The 21,853-nt window shown below is 45.7% G+C and overlaps 1 protein-coding gene across 2 annotated transcripts in view; it reads right to left on the reverse strand.

Annotated features, from left to right (window-relative positions):
* Window positions 1-21,853, reverse strand: part of Lmtk2 (lemur tyrosine kinase 2) — a 96,216-nt gene that overhangs the window by 4,803 nt on the left and 69,560 nt on the right. For both annotated transcript variants that reach the window (XM_036171953.1, XM_036171952.1), the window contains exons 8-11: window positions 18,287-18,371; window positions 16,680-16,801; window positions 11,428-11,577; window positions 6,208-9,139 (exon numbers count right to left, since the gene is read on the reverse strand). In XM_036171953.1, coding sequence (XP_036027846.1) covers window positions 6,208-9,139; window positions 11,428-11,577; window positions 16,680-16,801; window positions 18,287-18,371 — 3,289 coding nt within the window. The remainder of the gene's footprint in view (window positions 1-6,207; window positions 9,140-11,427; window positions 11,578-16,679; window positions 16,802-18,286; window positions 18,372-21,853) is intronic.

The following is a 21,853-nucleotide window of genomic DNA, read 5'->3' on the forward strand; positions in this document are numbered from 1 at the left end:
ACTATGTAGACCAGGATGGCCTCAAACTCTAGGTATCCACCTGCCTCTCAGCCTCCAGATTTCTGGAATTAAAGGTGTGCAATATCAAGACCAGTTAGTTCTCTCCAGCCCCTTTTCTACCCCGCCTCCACCTCCTCTTCTTTCTCCCTCCTCTTCCCAACAAGGTTTCTCTATGTAGCCCTGGCTGTCTTGAAACTCTCTCTGTAGACCAGGCTGGCCTGAACTCACAAAGATCTACCTGCCTCTGCCTCCGAGTGCTAGGACTAAATGGTAACTACCTGGCCTCTTTTTTTTTTTTAGGCAATATCTCACTATATAACCCAGAGAGGTCTCAAATTTGCTGTCAAGCTCACGCTAGCATCAATCTCTTGATCCTTTCTGCCTCCTGAATGATGGGATTACAGGCTTGTGCCACTATGTACGGCAAGGTCCTGCCATATATGGTCCCTCGAATGTAGCTCTAGCATCTGTACAAGACAGTCCTGAAGCCTCTGAGAAGAAAATGAACAAGCAGATGCAGGAGGGAAGAGTCCCAGACTCCAAAGTGGGACCACACTGGGACTGCACAGCAGACATGTTGCCTTTGGAACACCCTGGCCTGGACAGGGTTGTTGGAGGTTTTCGTTCTGGTTCTAGGAAAGGAAAGGATCTTTTAACTCTCCGAGCAGGACAACTCAAGGTTCCTTTCTCTCCTTGTCCCTGCTCTGTCCCTGTCACCATCTCCATACAATCTGATGGCTGGCTCTGAAGAGGATCCCTGATGGTTTCTATGATTTCCTGGCTTGTGTGGCAGGCTTGGGTACCATCTTTCTGCCTGGAGAACCAAGAAGGTGTACAGGGCTGCAATTACAGGGTTATCACCAAGGGTAGGAGCTCAGAAAAGCAACTAGACAAGTTTCTGGGCCTACCTTTGAGCTATTCCCAAACAATACACCAAAGCTGTGAAGACTGGACAGTGGGGGATGAGGGGATGCCACCACACTCCAGCCTGGCCAGTGGGTACATCCCCTGGCCACAGATTGGAAAGAGGAACTAGTTCTGATACCAAAGCTCACAGAAGGCTGGCTGGAGCTTGTGGCCTGAAGCCAGCTGTGAAGGCCTAAGACAATCATATCAACACTCCACCAACCTGAAAAGACAGATGACCCATAAGCATGATGGGAAGACACAAAATCTAAAGTGACCCAGCCTTCAAGGAGCCAGGACAACCTCACTGCCCAGAAGAAATGATCCACACAGGTGCCAAAGGTCACAAGCACTGGGATTATCTGAAGAGAGTTTAAACAGTGAGGCCAAATACTGACGGGAAAGGGCTATCAACTCCGAATATGGTCAGAGAAAACATCCTCCAGGAGGAAGTATGAGATGAAGAACTGGTTGTCAGTGGATTTGGGGGGAAAGAGGCTGAGAAAAGCTGAATGAACGTCTCGAAGTAGAACAAGACAACAGACAGGAGCCTGGGAGCACCAGTGCTGAAGACAGAACCATTGGAGTGAATATTAAACCATTTGCCTCGAGCTTTTTCCTTTTTACAAAAATGATCATACTGCTTTTATTCACTTATTTATTTCCTCTGTGGGAGTAGGGGTCTGCATATGCCATGGCACACATGTGGAGGTCAGAGGACAACTTGTCAGTTCTCTCCTTCCTCCATTATGTCCCAGGAACTGAACTTGGGTTGCTGGGCTTGGGAGCAAGCACTTTTCCCCACTGAGAGAGAGAGAGAGAGAGAGAGAGAGAGAGAGAGAGAGAGAGAGAGTGTGTGTGTGTGTGTGTGTGTGTGTGTGTGCGTGCGCGTGCGTGTGTGTGTGTGTCTCCTGAGTGCTGGATTACACTCTATGTGACCCATACTCTGGGGTGCTGGTATTTACACATGCTAGGCAAATATTCCACCAACTAAGCCTCATCTTTAGCTCAAGCTCATGAATTTCTTAAGATGTTTGATGATTGGAAGTAAAATATACTGCACGGTTTTGGTGTTTTTGTTTTTTTTTGTTTTTTGTTTTTTGGTCATGGTGTCTTAGCCAGGCAAGTGTTCTACCACTGAGCTGTAACCCCAGATTTTGATGAAGGTTTCCAATGGATCTAGATCTAAAGCACGTGACAAAGCCAGGAAGGAGGGACAGTAAGCCACACCCTGAAGGAAAGTCTCTACATTCTATCTGAAGTGGTGAAATGCTGATCCAAGCTGACCCCAAAGGGGCCATGATGAAATAGACATGATGAAATCCCTGTGACAACTACCTCCAATGTCTAAGTGAAAGGACTCACTAACACCCACCACAGAGAAACACACTACTGACACTATTCCAAAGGAAGGAAGTAGTCTGACTCAGAAGAGCAGAATCAAATGGCACACCCTAAACTCAAGCACACCATTGAAAACAGACTTTCAGGGGGCTGGGAAGCTGGGTTAACCCATAAAGTGCCGCCTGCCTTTCCCATCAGCATTTGGCCTCACTGTTTAAACTCTCTTTAGATAATCCCAGTGCTCGTGACCTTTGGCACCTGTGTGGATCATTTCTTCTGGGCAGTGAGGTTGTCCTGGCTCCTTGAAGGGTGGGTCACTTTAGATTTTGTCTGCCATGCATGAGGATGTGAGGCATGCACATTTGCCAGGCATGGCGGCAAACACTTGTACCTTAGCTTCCCCCCCACACCCCCAATTAGACTACAAGTCCATACCAGAAAGATACAAGAAAATCTCCAACTGGAGCCAGCCAGTTGGCTCAGCAAGTAAAGGTGCCTGCTGCCAAGGAGAGAAGCAACTCTCAAGTTGTCCTCTGACCTCCACATGTGCCCGTGGTATTTGTACACCTACACCTATACACACTGAACAAACAGATGAATAAGTGGAGAAATTGGGAGATATGCTCTATGGTAAAGGTGCTTGCTGCTAAGCCTGATGACTCAAAAAGTTGGGATTCTCAGAACTCACATGGAGAAATGACTCCTCAACCTATCCTCTGACCTCCACATTTACACTGTGGCGTAAGCACACATATACTGAATAAATTAAAAATAATAAATGTACAAAATAAATGCAGTAACAATTATAAAAAAGAAAATCTCCAAGTCTTAGAAATGACATAATATACATACAAGTCTTGGACGGGTCAAAGAGGAAGCCTTGAGGAAAATGAGAAGACATTTTGAGCTGGAGGAAAGTAACAGCACAACACATAAAGTTTTTGGGAAGCAGCTCTAGCAGCAAGAAGGAATTTATAGCATTAAAGTCGAAGAGACTAAAAGAAGCCTCAAATCCCAAAGTTTTTACCTTAAGAATCTAGAAAAAGGGGCTGGAGGGATGGCACAGGAGTTAAGAGCACTGGCTGCTCTTCCAGAAGACCTGGGTTTGATTCCCAGCACCCACAAAGTACCTCACAACCATCTGTAACTCCAGTTCCAGGGGATCTGATACCCTCTTTTGGCCTCTGGGAAAAGCGTACATGTGGTGCACAGACATACAGGCAGGTAAAACACTCATACTTATTAAACAATAAAAAGAAAACTAGACAATGAAAAGCAAAATAAACCCAAGCGAGTAGAAGGAAATACTAAAGATGAAGCAGGAATCAATGAAATTGAAAAGAGAAAAACAATAAAGAAAAAAAAATCATGAAACCAAAAGCCATTCTTTGGAGAGAGAGAGCACAAATCTTCCAGTGTCTTCTTCCAGAAGCTCCCTGAGGAAGAAGGCAAAGACAGCACCAAACAGCAAAGCTAAACAAAGCAACAAGGGAGCCAAATAGGAGGCAGGTTCTTTTCTGGTCTTTGGAGCCATCCTGGCTGGGTGGTTCTGGAGGTCAGGCCTGGGGAGATCCCTGGAAGCAGCAGGAGGTGGTAGGCAGCCCGCCCAGGAATCAGCCTCAGCCAGGTATGTTTCTTTTTCCCATGGCAGCAGGGAATGGGAGGGTTTTGTCTGCTGCTGGCCACCTAGGGCTCAGCAAGCCAGGCTGACAAGAATACAGCATCCTAGGGACAAAGGGAAGCCTCCACTACAGGACCCTAAGAAGCTGCTTCCCAGAGGACAGGATGAAAGCCAAGGGCTTAGCTCTGGGAACTAAGCAAAAAGTAGGGCAGGCAGTATCAGAGACACCAAGGACCCGACACCATTCTCAGGCCCCACGACTTGAAAGTTTAACCATAATCTGATTCAAGAAGCAAATCCAGGGTCCACATGTGATGGCTAACATCTACAACCTCAGCACTCAGGAGACCAAGGCAGCAGAACTATCAGTTCAAGGACAGCCTGAGCTATAGAATTCAAAAGTAGCTTGAACTACCTACCTTACCTGTCTCAAAAACAAAGGCTAGGGATGTATGGCAGTGACAGTACACCACCAGCGCAAGGCCCTGGGATCCATTAACATCACATAAACTAGTAACTCAAAGTTTACAAAGAACATGGAGGAAGGAAGGTTCAGCTGGTAAAGTGCTTGCATGAAAGCCTGGGGACCTAAATTCAATCCTTAACACCCATATAAAAAGCTAGGTGTCTGGGGCTGGAGAGATGCCTCAGCAGTTAAGAGCACTGGCTGTTCTGTCAGTGGACCTAGGTTTGATTCCCAGCACACACACAGGTAGCTCACAACCATCTGTAATTCCTGTTCTAGGAGATACCTCTTTGGGAACCAGGCATGCAAGTGGTGCACAGATGTTTGTTTTTGTTTTTAAATTTGAAGCTGGGGATTAAAACAGAGAGATCCTGGTTCAACCAGATGACTAGTCTCAAAAATAAGATGGACAGCAATCAATGCAGGCATGTGACATCGACCTCTACTTGTGAGCAGACACAAGTATACCCACACATGCACACACACAAAAGAGAAAGGAGGAGGAGGAGGAGGAAGAAGGGGGGGGGGGGGGGAAGAGATCTCCAGTTAGTTATAAGCCATTCCATTTTCAAGAAGCCTGTCTACCCACCAAGCAGAGCACACACTAAGCCACCAAGGGTCAAAGCAGAAGGACTGTTCTGCTGCCTGCAAGTCCTACTCTCCAGACTCACCCTGCAGGGGCTGCTGCTGGCCACCAGCTATAGAGTTCCTTGCCAGCAACTGTTCTAGGCCTGCACCCAAGTGTTGGGTGTTCCTGCCAATTGTCAGATTCTAAAATTTGGTCAACTAATTTCAGTGGAACTCTGTTAGGAGATCCAGGAAGAATGCCCAGGGTTCTCTCCCTTAACTGAATGCAAATGCCCTGTGCAAAATTAATTTCTGTCCATTCTTGGAATATCACCAGTCTCAAATGACTTCTACATTACCACAGTCTGCTGCCTCAACAGCAATTAAAAGACAAGACCTCAAAGCTGAGCATGACGGTGCACACTTTTAGTCTCAGCACTCAGGAGGCAGAGGAACGTGGATGCCTGGGTTCAAGGCCAGCATGGTCTAGAGTGAATTCCAGGACAGTCAAGGCTACACAGAGAAACCTGGTCTCAGAAAAACAAACGATAAAATAAAATGAATAAGACCACAGCTGTGATGACATGATGATGCCCTCCTGGGGAGCCTGGTATGCTTGTCCCAACCTCATGGTCTATGGAGGGCAGGAGGCAGTCAAAGATGTCTGCATTGCTTCCACTGCCTGCCTTGAGTGTGAGAACCTGGAGCCCAGTCACATCCCAGGTGGCAGTCATTATGAAAAAGTTACTTCTAAGGCTTAGAGCTCAGTGAGTGACATGAGAGCCAACACACAGGTCTCTCATGTAGGGCATGGACACTGCACCAGGGGAAGGTGATGATGCAGGTGGTTTGGATTGGTGAGGGGAGATGGCACAAGGAACAAGGCACCAAAAGAACGGGTGTCTTGTGGAGTCAGAAGACAGAACCAGTGGTAAAGCACTTCCCAAGCAAGCAAGAGGACGCAAGTCCCCAGCACCCATGTAAATGCTGAAAAGGATGCTCCTGTCATCTGAGGGCATGAGAAATAGAGATGGGATCCCCAGAGCAAGCTGGCTGAGATGAGCTGAATCAGCAAGTTTCTGGGTTTAAGGGAGAGAACCTGCCTCTCTATAATGTGGAAAGTGAGCCAGGAAGACACCGGCACCAACCTCAGTCCCCCACACATGCCAACACATATACCCAAACATCACATACATAATAGGAAATAAAACTGGATTTTTAAAAACAAAACCCAATCAGGCCACAGTTAGTTCCACACTTCTTAAAATTCTCCACAATATATATGGACAGAAGTCTGGGATACCTGGTCAAACAAGTAAACGGTGACATCATCAAAAAATGTCACTGCCTTCTTTTCCTTCTTCCAGTCATCTGGCAGCTGCTCAACGGCCTCAGCAGCCGAGGGTTTCAACAAACTCCGCAAGTGCCTGCCATCATCATTACTGACGATAATGGGCACGGGGTGCTCTGTGTCATCTTCTGACTCAGAGCTAAGGCTGTGCAAGTTGAAGGCCCGCAGGTCCTCGTCTGAGTCATCGCTGTTCTCATCTTCCTCATCAGCATCCATCCCATCCTCCGAGAGATCCAGCATCCCAGATACACAGAGTTTGCCCAGGTATTTCCCTTCGATGTCTGGCTCCTTCAGCTTGGGGCCCTCAAAGTGGCTGGACATGGATTTATCCAGTGTGGAACTTGTGTATGCAAGGAGTTCATTGGTGTTGGTACCAGTAGAGGCCAGGGTGCATGGGCGATCTTCCTGTGTCTCCAGGTCATCACAGCTGCTAAATTCTGAATTCAACAAACTCAAGGGGCTACTGGCCTCATCGTCCACAGGAAATGTCTCCCTGGAAGCATCAGCTGGTGTGGACTGCAACATTTCTTGCAGTTCTGAGTGACAAGAATTCTGCAAAGCAGATACCTGATTTTGATCTGGCTTGCTCTGTGGGGCTTCAAGACAGCTGTCTCCGACATCAGAGCTTTCCTCTGGGACCACAGGCTCAGGTGGGGACTGGTCTTTTACCAAGACCAGGGCAGAGGCAGATATTACTGGGACCTCCTCAGGCTTTTTATCTGGCTCTGAATCATTGTCTGAGAAGTACGCAGAGTCTCGATATGAACTCTGGGTGCCAAGTGTGAAGCTCTGAGGAGGACCTTCAGCACCCCTGTGGCCATCGCCTGCATCTGAGATGACAATAACTGGGTTGGGAGGCAAACTGTTCTGGCCACTGTCACCTGCTGCAGCCGTGTCTGAATCAGCAGCACCCTCAGGTGCAGGGTGCAGGGTCCACTCAGGAGACTCCAGGTTCTCTGTTTCATAGCCACTGTCTGCAGGCTTATCAGGGGGCAAGAGTTTCTGAGGGGTGTGGGAGCTTAGGGACTCTAGTAATGCTTCATGGACATCTACTGAATCCAGGGAGTCAGGTGTCTCCACAGACTGCTCTGAGGTGGGGAGGGGTGTAGAAAAACTGTCTTCTAAGAGGCTGTCTTGGCTGGTGGAGTCTGAGGAGAGGGCAGGTGCCAAGGCTGCATCTTTGGGGGCAGCCCTGTAATTAAGCTGACTTACAGTCTCCACAGCTTCTGAGCTTTTCTCCAGTAAGCTGCCACCAAGAAGGTCTTCTGAAAATGGCTGATTTTGTAAATCCTGTCTAGACTCTGGAAGACTACCCCCCATGCTACCCTGACCAGCAAGACCATCATTCACAAGGGTGGAGTCTCTTTTGGTTAGACTCAAGGCTTCCTTGCTTTGGCAGGTGATGTCTTGGGGCCCATTGCCCTCGTCATGAGTTTTGGCATTGGTAGAAGGAACTTCATCTGGGGCAGTCATAGGCTTGGGGCTTAGATCCAGGCAGATGGAGTCCTCAGAGACTCTGACATCTACAAAGGATTTGGTTTCTCCTGGTCTCAGAACTGAATCTAAGGGGCCATTAGGAGATGCTTCTTCTGTGAGTGGGGCCAGAGGTACCTGCACTTCTGGGGAGGCCTGTGGTGATGTACTGCCTTGAAGCATGACACTTGTACCTTCATTCTCTCCACTCATGTTTTCCTGTGACACAGGAAAGCCTAGTGTATTTTCAGGAAACTCAACTTCAGAACTTAAAGAATCTCTCCGGGGTGAATCTAACGTCGCGGAGGTAAAACCTGCATTCTTAAGTTCTGTTTGAAGACCATTCACTGGCTCCTTGCTAGGCAGCGAGCCTTTCAGAAGGTTTTTCTCCTGAAGAAATAAAAAGTTTTCTGACAATTCTTGAACACTCAGTGGATCAAAGTGATCTTGGTGCAAAAGGCTTTCTGATAAGCACAGAGGATCCTGGTCAGAGAGCTTACGGGGCTTTTCCTTGTCAGAGTGGCAGGTGTCTTTGGGGTCATCCAGGCTTGAAATCAAGGTGACTGGCTCAAAGTCAGCTTGAACTCCATTTAGTTCCATTAGATCAAATATTTTTTGGTGACTGGGCAGGTCATCTGCTTTGTCAAGGTCACTGAAAATGTTAAAAGGGCTCCCAGGAATGCTGGCAGCATGTGAGTCCTCAGCAGAGCTGGGTTCTTTGGGGTGGGCACTGCTCTGGAAGAAATCATCATCTGTACTGGGCTCCTCAGACAATAGGTTCTTGAGGGTTGTAAGCTGGGGTGCCTCAGCTCCCACCCTCTCTGGATTATCCACTTCAGTTGTGAGCAGTGCAGGTGGATAATCCAGCCCTAAATTGCTACTGCTTTTCTCTTCCAACTGAATGTAATAGTCACTTCCAACAGAGAGGTTGTGGGCGTCAAACACAGGAACCACCCCAGGGGCCCTCAGGGGTACCTCTTGGCCACTGTTATCTTGTTTGCCAGGGCCAGGATCTGAAAGAGAACTCTCAAACACTTCAACGGGGAAGAACATGCTGGAGTAAGACAAGGCTTCGTCTGGGTGACCATGACCTCGCTCATCAAAATGGTCATGCTTTGCAGCTTCCCACACGTATTCGAAGCTCAGCCCCTGGCTGGTCTCAGTCACTGTGAGGACCTCCTCCATCTCCCGACCTAGCCTGTCCCGGGCAAAGTGGTCAAGGATGGGGAAGGCAGCACTACTCGATGTGTCCCTGCTGTTGGTGTCTGGCTTGAGAGCAGTCCACTGCTGTTCAAAGTCAACCTCTGAGTCCCGCTGGCTCTGCATCCGCAGGTAAGTGAGCAGTCGGTGCACATCCTCTGCAGCTGGTCTCTTGTCAGGAGACAGCCAGCAGAACTGTAACACTTCATACCTGAGAGGCACACAACAGACAACAGTGAATGGAACACACCAATTTAAAGTAAGAAATAACCAGCCAGGCAGCAGTGATGGCGCACGCCTTTAATCCCAGCACTCGGGAGGCAGAGCCAGGTAGATCTCTGTGAGTTTGAGGCCAGCCTAGTATACAGAGCAAGATCCAGGACAGGGACCAAAACTACACAGAGAAGCCCTGTCTCGAAAAACCCAAGTAAGTAAGTAAGTAAGTAAGTAAGTAAATAAGTAAATAAATAAATAAATAAAAATAAAAAAGATAACCTTACTTCAGAGCCAATTTAACACGCCCTTCCCTACCAAGATTTCTACACCCCAAACACTGCTAGCCACATGAAGAGTTTAACTCAGAGTGTGACTATGGTACAAGAGGAAAGGAAAGAACATGTGATGCACTCATTCTTTTTTTGTTTTGTTTTCAGGACATTTCACAGTATCCAGATCACATGTTCTTGTAATAACCTTCCCATGAAAAATACATATTTTTGGGTTGCTTGCTGTGGGATGTTCTGTATGTTAAATGTGTTGCTTTGATTGGTTAATAAATAAAACACTGATTGGCCAGTAGCCAGGCAGGAAGTATAGTTAAGACAAGGAGAGAAGAGAATTCTGGGAAGTGGAAGGCTGGGGCAGAGAGACGCTGCCAGCTGCCGCTATGAGAAGATGTTAAGATACTGGTAAGCTATGAGCCACGTGGCAACTTATAGATGAATAGAAATGGGTTAATTTAAGATAGAAGAACTAGATAACAAGAAGCCTGCCACGGCCATACAGTTTATAAGTAATGTAAGTCTCTGTGTGTTTACTTGGTTGGGTCTGAGGGGCTGTGGGACTGGTGGGTGAGAGAGATTTGTCCTGACTGTGGGCCAGGCAGGACAACCCTACCTGCAGTTGCTGCTCTAAATTTTTATTGTTAATGTTTTGATAGCATTCTAAGAACATGCAAAAAAAATTTTAAAGCCTGATTTGTGCTCTAGTTTAGATATGCTTAGTTTTAATGTTTTCATTAGCACATATTAATTATGCTTACTAATGAGTTTCACTATGGTATTTTCATAAGCACATACTGTATTAGGATCATGCTCACATACTCCCTTACCCTCCCTTGTCCCTGTCCCACTCCCACTCATCCCGTTCTTCCCAACTGGTCTCCCTTCTATTTTTGTTGGTGCATCTGTGGTGTGTGTGTGTGTGTGTGTGTGTGTGAGTGAGAGAGAGAGAGAGAGAGAGAGAGAGAGAGACCCAAATGTGCTCACCAGGGCTGCTTACAGAACTGTGGGTGCCTTCCCAGCAGTTATACACTGGGAAACCACTCCCTCCATCACCAATCCTGTGTGTATAAATATTTAAGGAGGGGTAGGACCCCATGAGCACCCCTTTCTTCCATGACCACTGAATTCTGAAATGGTTCTGCCACACTCTCTCCTCTTTTTTCTAAATATTTACTTGTTTAGTCAGGAGTGGGACACACCATGGCACTTGTGTGGTCAGAGGCCCTTTGGAGAAGTCAATTCTCTCCTTCCCCATGTGGTCCCAGGGGTCAAATGCAGGTCACTGGGCTTGGCCATAAGCACCTTTACCCCCTGAGCCATCATGGTAGCCCCACATTCTCCTCTGTTTAGCAGGGGATGTGTTTCCTCTTAACACTTTTTGCCAAATACTAGGAACAGAAGCCAGGACCTTGTGTGTGCTAGACCAGAGCTCTTCACTGCACTACATTCACAGCCCTACCCTGAGTTTCTAACTTATTATTATTTTAAAGATTTTATTTTAAGTGTGTGTGTGTGTGTGTGTGTGTGTAAGTGCAGATGACAATGAGATAGGCTATAATGCAGAGATGATAATTCTAAAATCAGCCACGAACAGTGTAAAAATGACTGCATTTCAGAATATCTACTGTCTAAAAATAAGAGCCATATGAACGAACATGTGTGTCTGAACAGGTGTACATGGAAGCCAGAGGTCTACACTGGGTCTTCCTCAATTAGTCTCCATCGTATTTTTGAGACAGGGTCTCTCACTGGACCTGGAGTTCCCTGAATCAGCTAGGCTGACTTAACTAGGCCATCAAGCCCCAGGGATCTTCCTGTCCCCACCTCCACAATGTGGGAAGACCAGTGCATACTACCATACTCAGTTTTTTACAAAAGTGCTGGGGTGTAAAATCAGGTCCTCCTGCTTGAGTGGCAGGCACTAACCCTGACTGAGCCATCTCCCCAGTCCCCTTCCTTGTTTTTGTAGATTACAAAGCAGAAGGAAGCTACCAACCATCTATCAGAATAAGGCTGCTCCAGCTGGGGCTTCGGGAGTTTCGTGTCCCTCTCTCTAATGACTTGATTGAGAACATCCAGGTCGGAAAGGTTTGCATAAGGCTGAGCAGCACTGCTGAAAAGTTCCCAAAGTGTCACACCCAATGACCTGTGGAAAGCAAGAGGGTCATGTTGAAGTCTCTAACAACCTCATTTTTATTTGCAGCATCAGCAACTGTATGGACAAGATATGCATGGAAGTGGTATTTATTAGTAAGATCAGGATAAAACAGCTCTTAAAATAATATCCCAATGGCAAAAAAGGAGCTATTTCTCTTAAAATGAGAGTGACCAAAAGGCCTTCTCTTACTTCATCACTATAACAGAGTATAATAATAATTACAGGAATTCAACAATAGGATCCCTTGTGACTTTAAAGTTCTTTTTTTAAAAAAAGGAATATTCATTCATTCATTCATTCATTGATTATGTATACAGAAGAGGGCACCAGATCTCATTACAGATGGTTGTGAGCCACCATGTGGTTGCTGGGAATTGAACTCAGGACCTCTGGAAGAACAGCCAGTGCTCTTAACCTCTGAGCCATCTCTCCAGCCCCCTTGTGACTTTCAAACCTAAAGGAGCAGAGCAGTGGTGGCGCACGCCTTTAGTCCCACCACTCGGGAGGCAGAGGCAGGCGGTCTGCAGAGCCAGTTCCAGGACAGCCAAGGCTGTTGTTAGTCAGAGAAACACTGTCTTGAAAAACCAAAACAACAACAAAAAGACCCCACAAAAAACAACTTAAAAGGAATTAATTGAAAGATTGATGGAATGTGTTAAAGCTTGACAAAATGGTTCAACAACATAAATACTCTGAATTCTGAGGTGGGGAATCCTATTGAATAATGATAAACACTATAAAATAATTCCAAGAAACTTTCATGTGAACAAAACTCACTTGGCAGTTAGACCTGTTGCTTTGGTTACTCCTCAGCATCCCAGCTTGTGGCAGCTGTCTGATGCCAGCAGAGGCCCCAGGATGGTGTCACCACAGTGGGACACCCTATCTCAGGGTCTATCCAACTAGCTCTTATGTTATTGGTGTTGTCTTTAGACAAGTTCTCACTGTAGACTAAGCTGAAACGAAACTCATCACATAGCCTAGACTGGTTTTCAATTCGCAGTGGTCCTCTTGCCTCAACCAGCGTTGGAATTATAAACATGTGATATAATACCCCCCCAACCCCACAACTTGTACCCTTGAGCTCTACGCCCTGGAAGGCCTCAGCTGCTTAGCTCAAAGGAAGTCTTCTCCTCCCCTTCCCAGCCTCTCATTTCTTCCACTACTTTCCATCATATGGACATCTATGGGGATGTTCTCAGGGAGCCATGCCTGTCATCTGGGAAGTTTAAATTTTTAAAAATTTTATTATTTTATGTATAATTGGCCTGCATACATGTCTGTGCACCATGGAGGCCAGAAGAGGGGAAGAGGGTATTAGATCCCTTGGAACTAGAGTTACAGATGGAATGTGAGTGACCATGCTGGTGCTGGCGGTCTAACTCAGGTCCTCTGCAAGAGCAGCCAATGCTCTTAACCACTTAGCCATCTTTTTAGATTCTTCTGGGAGAATTTTTAACAAGTAAGTTGGTACTTAGGATCCATATCACCCTTTTTTTTTTTTTTTTTAATAAAGTCAGGGTCTCACTATGTAGCCCAGGCTGGCCTGGAACCTACTATGTAAACTAGGCTGGCCATGAATGCAAAAGATTTGCCTGCCTCTACTTCCCAGTGCCGGAATTAAGGGTGTATGCCACCATACATGGCTCATTTCTAGTATTCAGTGACATAGCCAGGTTTGACCTGGAAAAGTGGAATTTTTCAAAAGCTCCCTGCAATTTGCGATTCTGTCTTCTTCCAGATTTGGGTGTGTGGTTATGAGACTGCTCAATGCCCACTAGGAACCTAGTGAGTAACAACAGCACAGACTGGAGCTATTTGCTGTTGTGCAACCTGGTGTTCAATTTTCTGATGCTTCTTTACAAGTGACTGAGAAGAGCCAGTGTTCCATGGCCACAGAGGTTATTGCTCCTAAGGGAGGAAGAGGATGAAAAGCCCTCACACCAGCCCAGAAGGCAGCATCTTCTCCCTGGCAAAGGAGGTCCTCCCTGGTAAACATCAGCAGGGCGGATGACCACTTTAAGTAGAAAATGTTTAAAACACTGTCCATTGACCTTGGAGAGTTGCCAGGTGGTTTTTTGTTTTGTTTTGTTTTTTGTTTTTTTTGTTTTTGTGGTTTTTTGAGACAGGGTTTCTCTGTAGCTTTGGAGGCTGTCCTTGAACTCTCAGAGATCCACCTGCCTCTGCCTCCCGAATGCTGGGATTACAGGCATGTGCCACCACCACCCGGCTGAGAGTTGCCAGTTTTATTGAAGAAAATAAGAAGTCCATGTGAAACACTAAACCAAAAGGCTTGTTTGGCAGGTGGCAGAATGAGTGGCAATGCCTTCCCCTGGGCGGGCCCTAGACAGGCCTGTCTCCCTGCCTCAGGTTTTCACAACCCTCATTCACCTCACTTCCTTCTCCTCTTCCAGTAAGACATTGTCAGACCAAAGCCCCAGGCTTCTGCCACCCCCAACTCTTCAGAAGACAGGAAAGAAAGCACAGGTTCCCCAGATCCCTGAGCCCACAGGTCATGTTCTTGAGGAAGGAATGTGTCCTGCTGCTCTCCCCACCTCCACTCTAAATTCTGCATGAGGTTCCCTCATCCACCTTGGCATAAGCAGTATGGCGGGACCTGGCAATGCTGCCCACAAATGTTCTGACAGTCAGAAACAGGGCCAGCTCTGCCTTGGGGAACACAGACTCTGTTTTCATGTCAATCATCCTGATAAGTACAATAAAAATGCCAGTGAAGCATTAAAAAAAAAAAAATCATCTTGAAGAATCTCAGGTGGGTAACAAGGCAGGAACTTTCAGTGTGAAGCTAGAATTGTGAGCACTGAGAATACAAAAGCCATGTTTGAGCCCTGGGGCATCCCTGCAAGCACCTAGGCTTCTTTGTATGTTTCCTAAGGCTCCATGGAAGAAGACACTGCTGAGCAGGCCAAAGCCCTGAATCCACCCAGGTAAGGTGTCCCACAGGAAGATTCTGCTTCAGGGCAGTTATAAGCCAGCTCCTGAAAGGCAAGCTGCCAGGTAGGGAGAGAACAGTGACTAATGGGGTTGACTGACAAAGTACCCAGAGTCAGCCTTGAACAATCCTCATTATCTGAGTGAAGCATTTCAAGCTCATTCTGCAAGGCCCTGAGAGAGTAGTGCCCTGTGTGTGGCAAGACACCCAGGTACCCAACAGAGGCAAACACGGGTCCTCCGTGGGGAAGTGTGTCTCAGTCTAGACCACCATGGATTCTCACCATAAGGAAAGCCAGAGGAGACAATGTTCCATCCAGAAACGGAAAGTTACTTACTGTAGTAATTTGACACAGATCATAATTCAGTTCTAAAAAACTCTGATAATTTTTTAAAATTATAAAACCCAACAGAGAGATTTAACAAAATAGACATAGCTGAAGAGGGAATATTAGAAATAGAAAGTTAGTGGCTAGAGCACATATTCTAGAATCCAAAGAGTGGAATGCAGAGGATCAGGTAAGAGATGTAAGACAGAGTAGGAAGCAATAACACATGTTCAGTTAGCTTTCAGAAGGAGAGAACATAAACAGAGGCAAGACTTAAAGGATAAGGGCTAAAAATGTTTTAGAACCAATGCATTTTATCAACCTATAGATTTAGAAGGTCAAATAAGTAACAAGCAGGGGTGGGTACATCAATCCAAATTCATACAGTTCACACTGGCAAACATCACAGGAAAATAAAATAGGAGAAGAGAAAAAAGTCAGAGAAGAGTGTTAAGCCAGCCAGAGAGAAAATGTCACGTTACCTTCAAAGATCTTAGGCAGACTTAGAGCTACTCACAAAAGCAACAATGGAAGCCAGGGGACAGTAGAATGACATCTTCAACATGCTGGGAAGAAATCACTGTCACCAAGTAAAAGTGATTTAAGGAATGAGAACAGAACAGGCAAGTGTGTGCAGGCTCATGGAAAATGCAGTCTGTTACCAGCAGGCCTCACTAAAGCAAACCAGGAAGGACACCCCCCCAGAGGACGGTCTAAGATCAGACACAAGAATGAACCAAAGAGACAGGTGGAAAGCAGTTTATTAGGTGGTCCATCAACTGATGTTAGAAAGTAACACGTCAGCCAGGCGTGCCGCTTCACCCTTCGCCCCAGCACTCAGGAGGCAGAAGCCTGTGGATCTCTGAGTTCAAGGCCAGCCTGGTCTACAGAGTGAGCTCCAGGATAATCAAGGCTATACAGAGAAACTGGGTATTGAAAAACCAAACAAACAAATCAAAAAAGGTAACATGTGTTTTGTTGGGAAAGGTGGGGGTAAAAGAAAACATGAGACTATCCAACAATGGCACATAAGTGAATGTGTGCATGTGTACATACGTGAGGGTGCACAGCTAAACAGAAGTAAAATGTTCTAAGTCCCTGCACTAGTCAAGAGAGAGGGTTAGGAAATGAAGTCAGATTAAGGTCTGTGAAGTTCACACATGCTGTAATTTCTAGGATAACTGATAAAAGTACAGGCACAGAATGCATAGCTCCCAAATGAAAAGGAAAACAATCCAAAGCAAAGCCAAAAATAAACATGAAAACAGCACCCCAAAATGTAGCTATTATTAAGAAAACCATGACACTGTCAAGTCTAAGATTTGAACACATCATTTTAGCACCTTTTGAAATGACTCTTAAAAATCAGTCTTACGCCGGGCGGTGGTGGCGCATGCCTTTAGTCCCAGCACTCGGGTGGCAGAGCCTGGTCTACAAAGCGAGTTCTAGGAAAGGTGCAAAACTACACAGAGAAACCCTGTCTCAAAAAGACAAACACACAAACAAACAAAAAATCAGTCTTACATAACAGTCCAAACCCCTTTCAGCTTTCCCATTCACTTCAGTAAAGATTAAGTACCTACTCTATCCCAGGCTCTGTGTAGTCACAAATGTAAAACCAATGTAGTTCTTGTTTATGGTAGAAAAAAAATGGACAAAAGAAGCAGTATTCACAATTGTCATCATTGCTCTGGCACATGATGTGTCTTCCTCCCCGCTACATCCTAACATAGTTACTTTTATACTCAAAGAGAAGGGAGTCGGGCCCTTGCTAAGGAAACCAAATAAAACGGCATACCAGGTACTTACCAGATATTACTGTATTTAGTCTGATCTGCAGCCAGGAGCCTGTCTTGAAAGCTGGTCACTAATTCTGGAGCAGTCCATCTCAGAGGGAAAATTTTTTTGTCATCTGTCTCAATGTAATCCTCCTGCATGGTCACAAGCACAGTGTTCAGGGGGAGTCCATGTAAGGGGAGTTTGATAGCTTAAGAGCAAAATATTCTCAAAAAACACACACCCAACCAAGAACGTAGTAGGGGGAGGAGGGGAAGGTGGCATGAAGAGAGACTTCTGGATGGAAGGAAGGATGTGAGGTATTCCTCTGAAATCTAAAGGCTTTGTAAATGGGTCTCTAAAGCACAACGTTTGCTCAGCCACTTTTAGCACAGGCTAGCCTTCTGCGCTGAGGAAGGACTGTGCTGGTTCCCCCAGCTGACGTTACAGGTTGTCCCCCGTCCACTTACCAGCAGCAAAGTGATGGTGAGCTACAGACACTAGAAGCCCTCTTCCTTAGCTATAAATAAGGGCTGAACAAAGCCAACACCTTTGTGAGGGTGGAAAGGGGATGCCAGCAGCAACTTCACAGCACACACCAAGTGCTTCAGACACTACAGCTACTGCTTGACAGGGAACCAACCTAAATTTGCAGGTTTTGAGAGCATAAGAACCCACTAAATGAAGATAAATGTTATCTTTATGTTGCTGCTTAGAAAACAATGGACATTGTGGCAATAAAATTCTCTTAAAAAAAAAAGATACAATTCACTTAATTTTATGTGTATAACTATTTTGTCTGAATGTATGTATGTGTCCAAAGTCCAAGGAGGAGATCAGAAGAGGGCATCATATCCTCTGGAACTGGAGTTACAGACTTGTGAGCCTCCACTGGGTTCTGGGGACTGAACCGTGTCCTCTGCTGCAAGGACAGCAGTGCTTCAGCCCAGGCTGTCTCTCCAGCCGCAGCAATGTCTTTGCCCACATCCTTGTCCAGCTGAGCTCAGCAAACACATACAGATGAAAATATCATCTACTAATTTATTTCCTTTATGGTATATTTATAACAGTTTAAAAATCAAGTTTATCAAACTTGTGCTGCAGTTTTACTGACTGTAGTGGAGAAACATCTACACGACAAGTGTGCTTGGCTGTACAAATATTAATTATCATTTTTCCCACACGTTAATTATTAGTTTTTTTGTATAGGGCTAGTGAAATGGCTCAACACGTAAAGACACCTATTGCTAAACCTGATAACTTGAGTTCTGTCCTGCAGAACCACATGGTAGAAAGAGAGAACTGACTTCTGCAAGTTGTCTTTTGAATTCCACATGCATGTCCTTGGCATGCATATGCACAATTAAAGTGTTTAATTTTTTTATATTATTCAGTCAAATTGAATCAATTACACTGACTTACAAATGTCTTTAAATGGAGTCTTTCTAAAGCTGTCACAAAACTTTGGCACAAAGCCACTGATTTAGACAAACCAGATGTCAATGGTACTGTTAAAAGGCCCGGGACAGACCCTGCTCTAGAAAGACTCATCCCCTCTTCTAGCATGAGTAGCATTTTTCAGCCCAACTCCATAGCTGACACTACATGTGTTAACAAGTCAGAGGCAGAGCTTTGCTTACCTTATATCTGCTGAATCCTATTCCATAGTCTCCCACTTTGACATTTAAGTCGGAGGTGAGAAAACAATTCCGTAGGGCCAGATCACTGCAAATGGAAGGAGTAAGGCCAGCGTAAGAACAAACAGGATCTGCAGCCTGGACTCCATCACACAGAACTGCCACAGGTCAGAGTCTTCCTTAGAAACCGGAGTGTCTTCAGCTCTCTGCTTAGTAATTAGTGTCCCGTTCTTTTGTTTGTTTGTTTGTTTTTGTTTTTTTTTCTGCACACTTTAAGAGTTATATCCCACATTCCTAACCACATTTTAGGCATATAACTAGGATTACTGGTTAAGTACTGAACATACCTACATCAATAGCTTGGATCACTGTACTTACAGAGTTGACTCAGGAAGAACTTCATTTTCTTTACAATCTGGTTAGAAACAGTCTCTAAATCTTTAATAAAGGTGCAACTCCAAAGGTCCAAAAGCCACTCTGTGCCCTCACCCAACCTGCCCTGACTTTTCAAAGCTATACAGGTACTAGTACCGGACCCTCTACAAGAACGCTGTCTCTTCCCACTCTCCTGAGTGGGGGGTGGAGGGGAGTACACTGTCACAACATACAGACAGGATTCACTTGAAGAACAAGTTCATCTTTAGAAAACTGGTACTTTGATGGGTGGGAGATGGCTTAGGACCTAATGTGCTTGCCTTGTGATCCTAAGGATTTTGAGTTTAATTCCCAGAGCCCACATAAAAATACTGAACATGGTATCATACACCTGCAAACCCAGAGCTGGGGAGGCAGAGACAGGAGGCCAGCCTAGCCTATAGCGAGTTCCAGGCCAGCAAGAGACACTGTTTCAAATAAAATGGACAGGAAAAACAACATAAGAGATTGTCTTCCGTCAGGCAGTGGTGGCACACGCCTGTGATCCCAGCACTCGGGAGGCAGAGGCAGGTGAGTTCGAGGCCAGCCTGGTCTACAGAGTTAGTCCAGAACAGGCTCCAAAAGCTACAGAGAAACCCTGTCTTTCAAACAAACATTCTTCAGATTCTTCAGGCCAGGCGGTGGTGGCACTCGGGAGGCAGAGCCAGGCGGATCTCTGTGAGTTCGAGGCCAGCCTGGGCTACCAAGTGAGTCCCAGGAAAGGCGCAAAAGCTACACAGAGAAACCCTGTCTCAAAAAACAAAAAAACAAAAACCAAAAAACTTCAATGAGTTAAAAAAACAAAAACAAAAAACAAAAAACAAAAACAAAAACTCCTTTGTTGTTTTGGTTTTTCAAAATATTTTAAAGTATTTTCTAAAGTACTTTTTTATTACTATTTTTAAATTATGTGGGCTGGAGAAATGGCTCAGAGGTTAAAAGTACTGACTGATCTTCTTCCAGAGGTCTTGAGTTCAAGTCCCAACAACCACATGGTGGCTTACAGCCATCTGTAATGAGATCTGGTGCCCTCTTCTAGCCTGAGGCAGAACACTGCATATATAATGAATAAATTAAAAAAATGTATATGAGTGTCTATCTGTGTGTGGGTTTGTGCACATGAGTTTAGCTGCTCAGAGGTCAGAAGTGGGTATTTGATCCCCTAGAGCTGGAGTTACGGGTGGTTGTGAGCTGCCTAAGGTAGCTACGATGCCCTTCCTACTCTAAGAAAAACCTCCTTTTTCTCTAAGTGATTGAGTTTTCTTATTTATTAGCTAGAGGAAGAAACAGTAGCTACTAGTGAGCAGAGGCTGGCAGTAGCTTTGCCAGCAGGTGAAGTGTTTTCATGTCCTCACCATCAACAGCTACAAGGGGCAGAGCAGTGGGGGGCAGCAACACTGGACCTTGCATTGTTGGGTCTCAATGGGCACTCTGAGAGTAATGCTGATTCAGTTGTACTGAGCGGCTCTATGCTGCTCATGTGTGGTGATCTACGTGGCACTCCATCATGAAGCCAATGAGCAAAACCTTGGACACTTTCTGACTTTGCTGTCGTGAACAATATAGAACCCTCTAATTTTTTTCTTTTTCTTTTTTCTTCCTTATTTCTTTATTTATTTACTTGTAATTTTAGTGTATGTGCACAGAAACGGGGATTACAGGAACGTAAAAAAATACGCACAGAATGTTTTTAAATGTTACGACTACTATCTAGATTCAAGGTAATGATATAATTGGCCTCCAAATGTTAGCATTAAGTATTCTCTGCACTCATTAATGTGCAAAGCTATGGAACAGAAAAAACACAAGGTGCTAGTGTGCAACTTGACGTCAAAGCTGCTCAGGTTAGGAAACATAAACGCAGCCAGCATTCTCCTTTAAGCTGAAAAACAGGTCTGGTGACAAGGCTGCCCAAGCTCCAGCCCTGCCTGGCTCTCAGAAGGCAGTGGCTGGTCACTCCATTTGGCAGCAGGTCCAAGGATTCCAAGCCACATCTCATCACCATTTGTTTTTAACGCGGGCAGCTATACATCACAGTCTGCCCATCTGTAAAAGGATTCTCTAGTGCAAATGGTTCAAGGTGACCAAGGACAGTTCAAATTAATCCATGCCAAGTTTCTGTCTATAGGAAGCAGAGTGACTAAGCTCCTGATAGAGAGAGTGAAGACAGGGAACCAGTTGCCTGAGAGCCACTGCATACTCTTCTGGAGCATGGCTTACACTATCTTGGTAACAGTACTTCTGGGTAAAACAGATCCCCAGCTCTACAGAAGAAATAAGCTCAGAGGGATCAAAGGAGACTCACAGTTATAAAGCTGATGAGAGGAGAGTTAACAACCCCAACCCCAGCTGACCCTCTCTGTCCTCCTCACTGTCTGCCTGCAGCAGCCACAAACATTGAAGCTCTGAAGGACCATGTTCATCACGCTGCAGAACTCAGATGTGCCAGCTTATATCAAGAAATCTGAGGGATGGGGGGGGGAGTGCACAAGCCTTCCTAAAGCGTTGATGGCCTTTTTCCTGCTTATTAGATCTATCCTTGCTGGTTAGCAATGCCACATTACTGAGTACCTACTGCATACCAGCCACCTGTATTGGGCTCTGGGAATGCGAAGGGTCTTCCACTGTGAAATTATGACTAGACATAGAGGACAGTGCCTACAGACTGTCTGCAACTGCTGGCTGGACTTTCTGGACTGGTGATGGGATGGGATAAGGACTCCTGGGTGGCTTTTTCCTTGGGCTTGTCCAGCATCAAGTCTGAGCTGGACAGCCAGGCCTCTATGAGTCTCTACTGGCTCTAGCTTAGTCTTCCATTGTACACTACTGCAAAGCAAGATGAAATACTCAAATAAGCAGTTTCTGGGTACTGGACACCAACCTGTCCAGGGTACTGACCCTGGAGAAATATGAAAGCAGAGGTAAGTACCACTCTAGGGGCCATACTCCGTGCCCCCAGCTCAAAGTCTAAGCCCAGGGAATAAAACTTCCTAGAGGACCCCAAGAATGGAGGCTGACCCTGAAAGAAGGATGCTTTGACAACGTCTAACACCAAGGTTAGGTTGGGGGCAGGGCTCAGTTATGAAGTCCCTACCTAGAACCCCTCAGTAAGGGGCTGGAGATACAGCTCAGTGGTATACATGAGACACTAAATTC

The sequence above is a fragment of the Onychomys torridus genome, chromosome 22 (assembly GCF_903995425.1).
Source record: "Onychomys torridus chromosome 22, mOncTor1.1, whole genome shotgun sequence".
NCBI classification, from domain to species: Eukaryota; Metazoa; Chordata; class Mammalia; order Rodentia; family Cricetidae; genus Onychomys; species Onychomys torridus.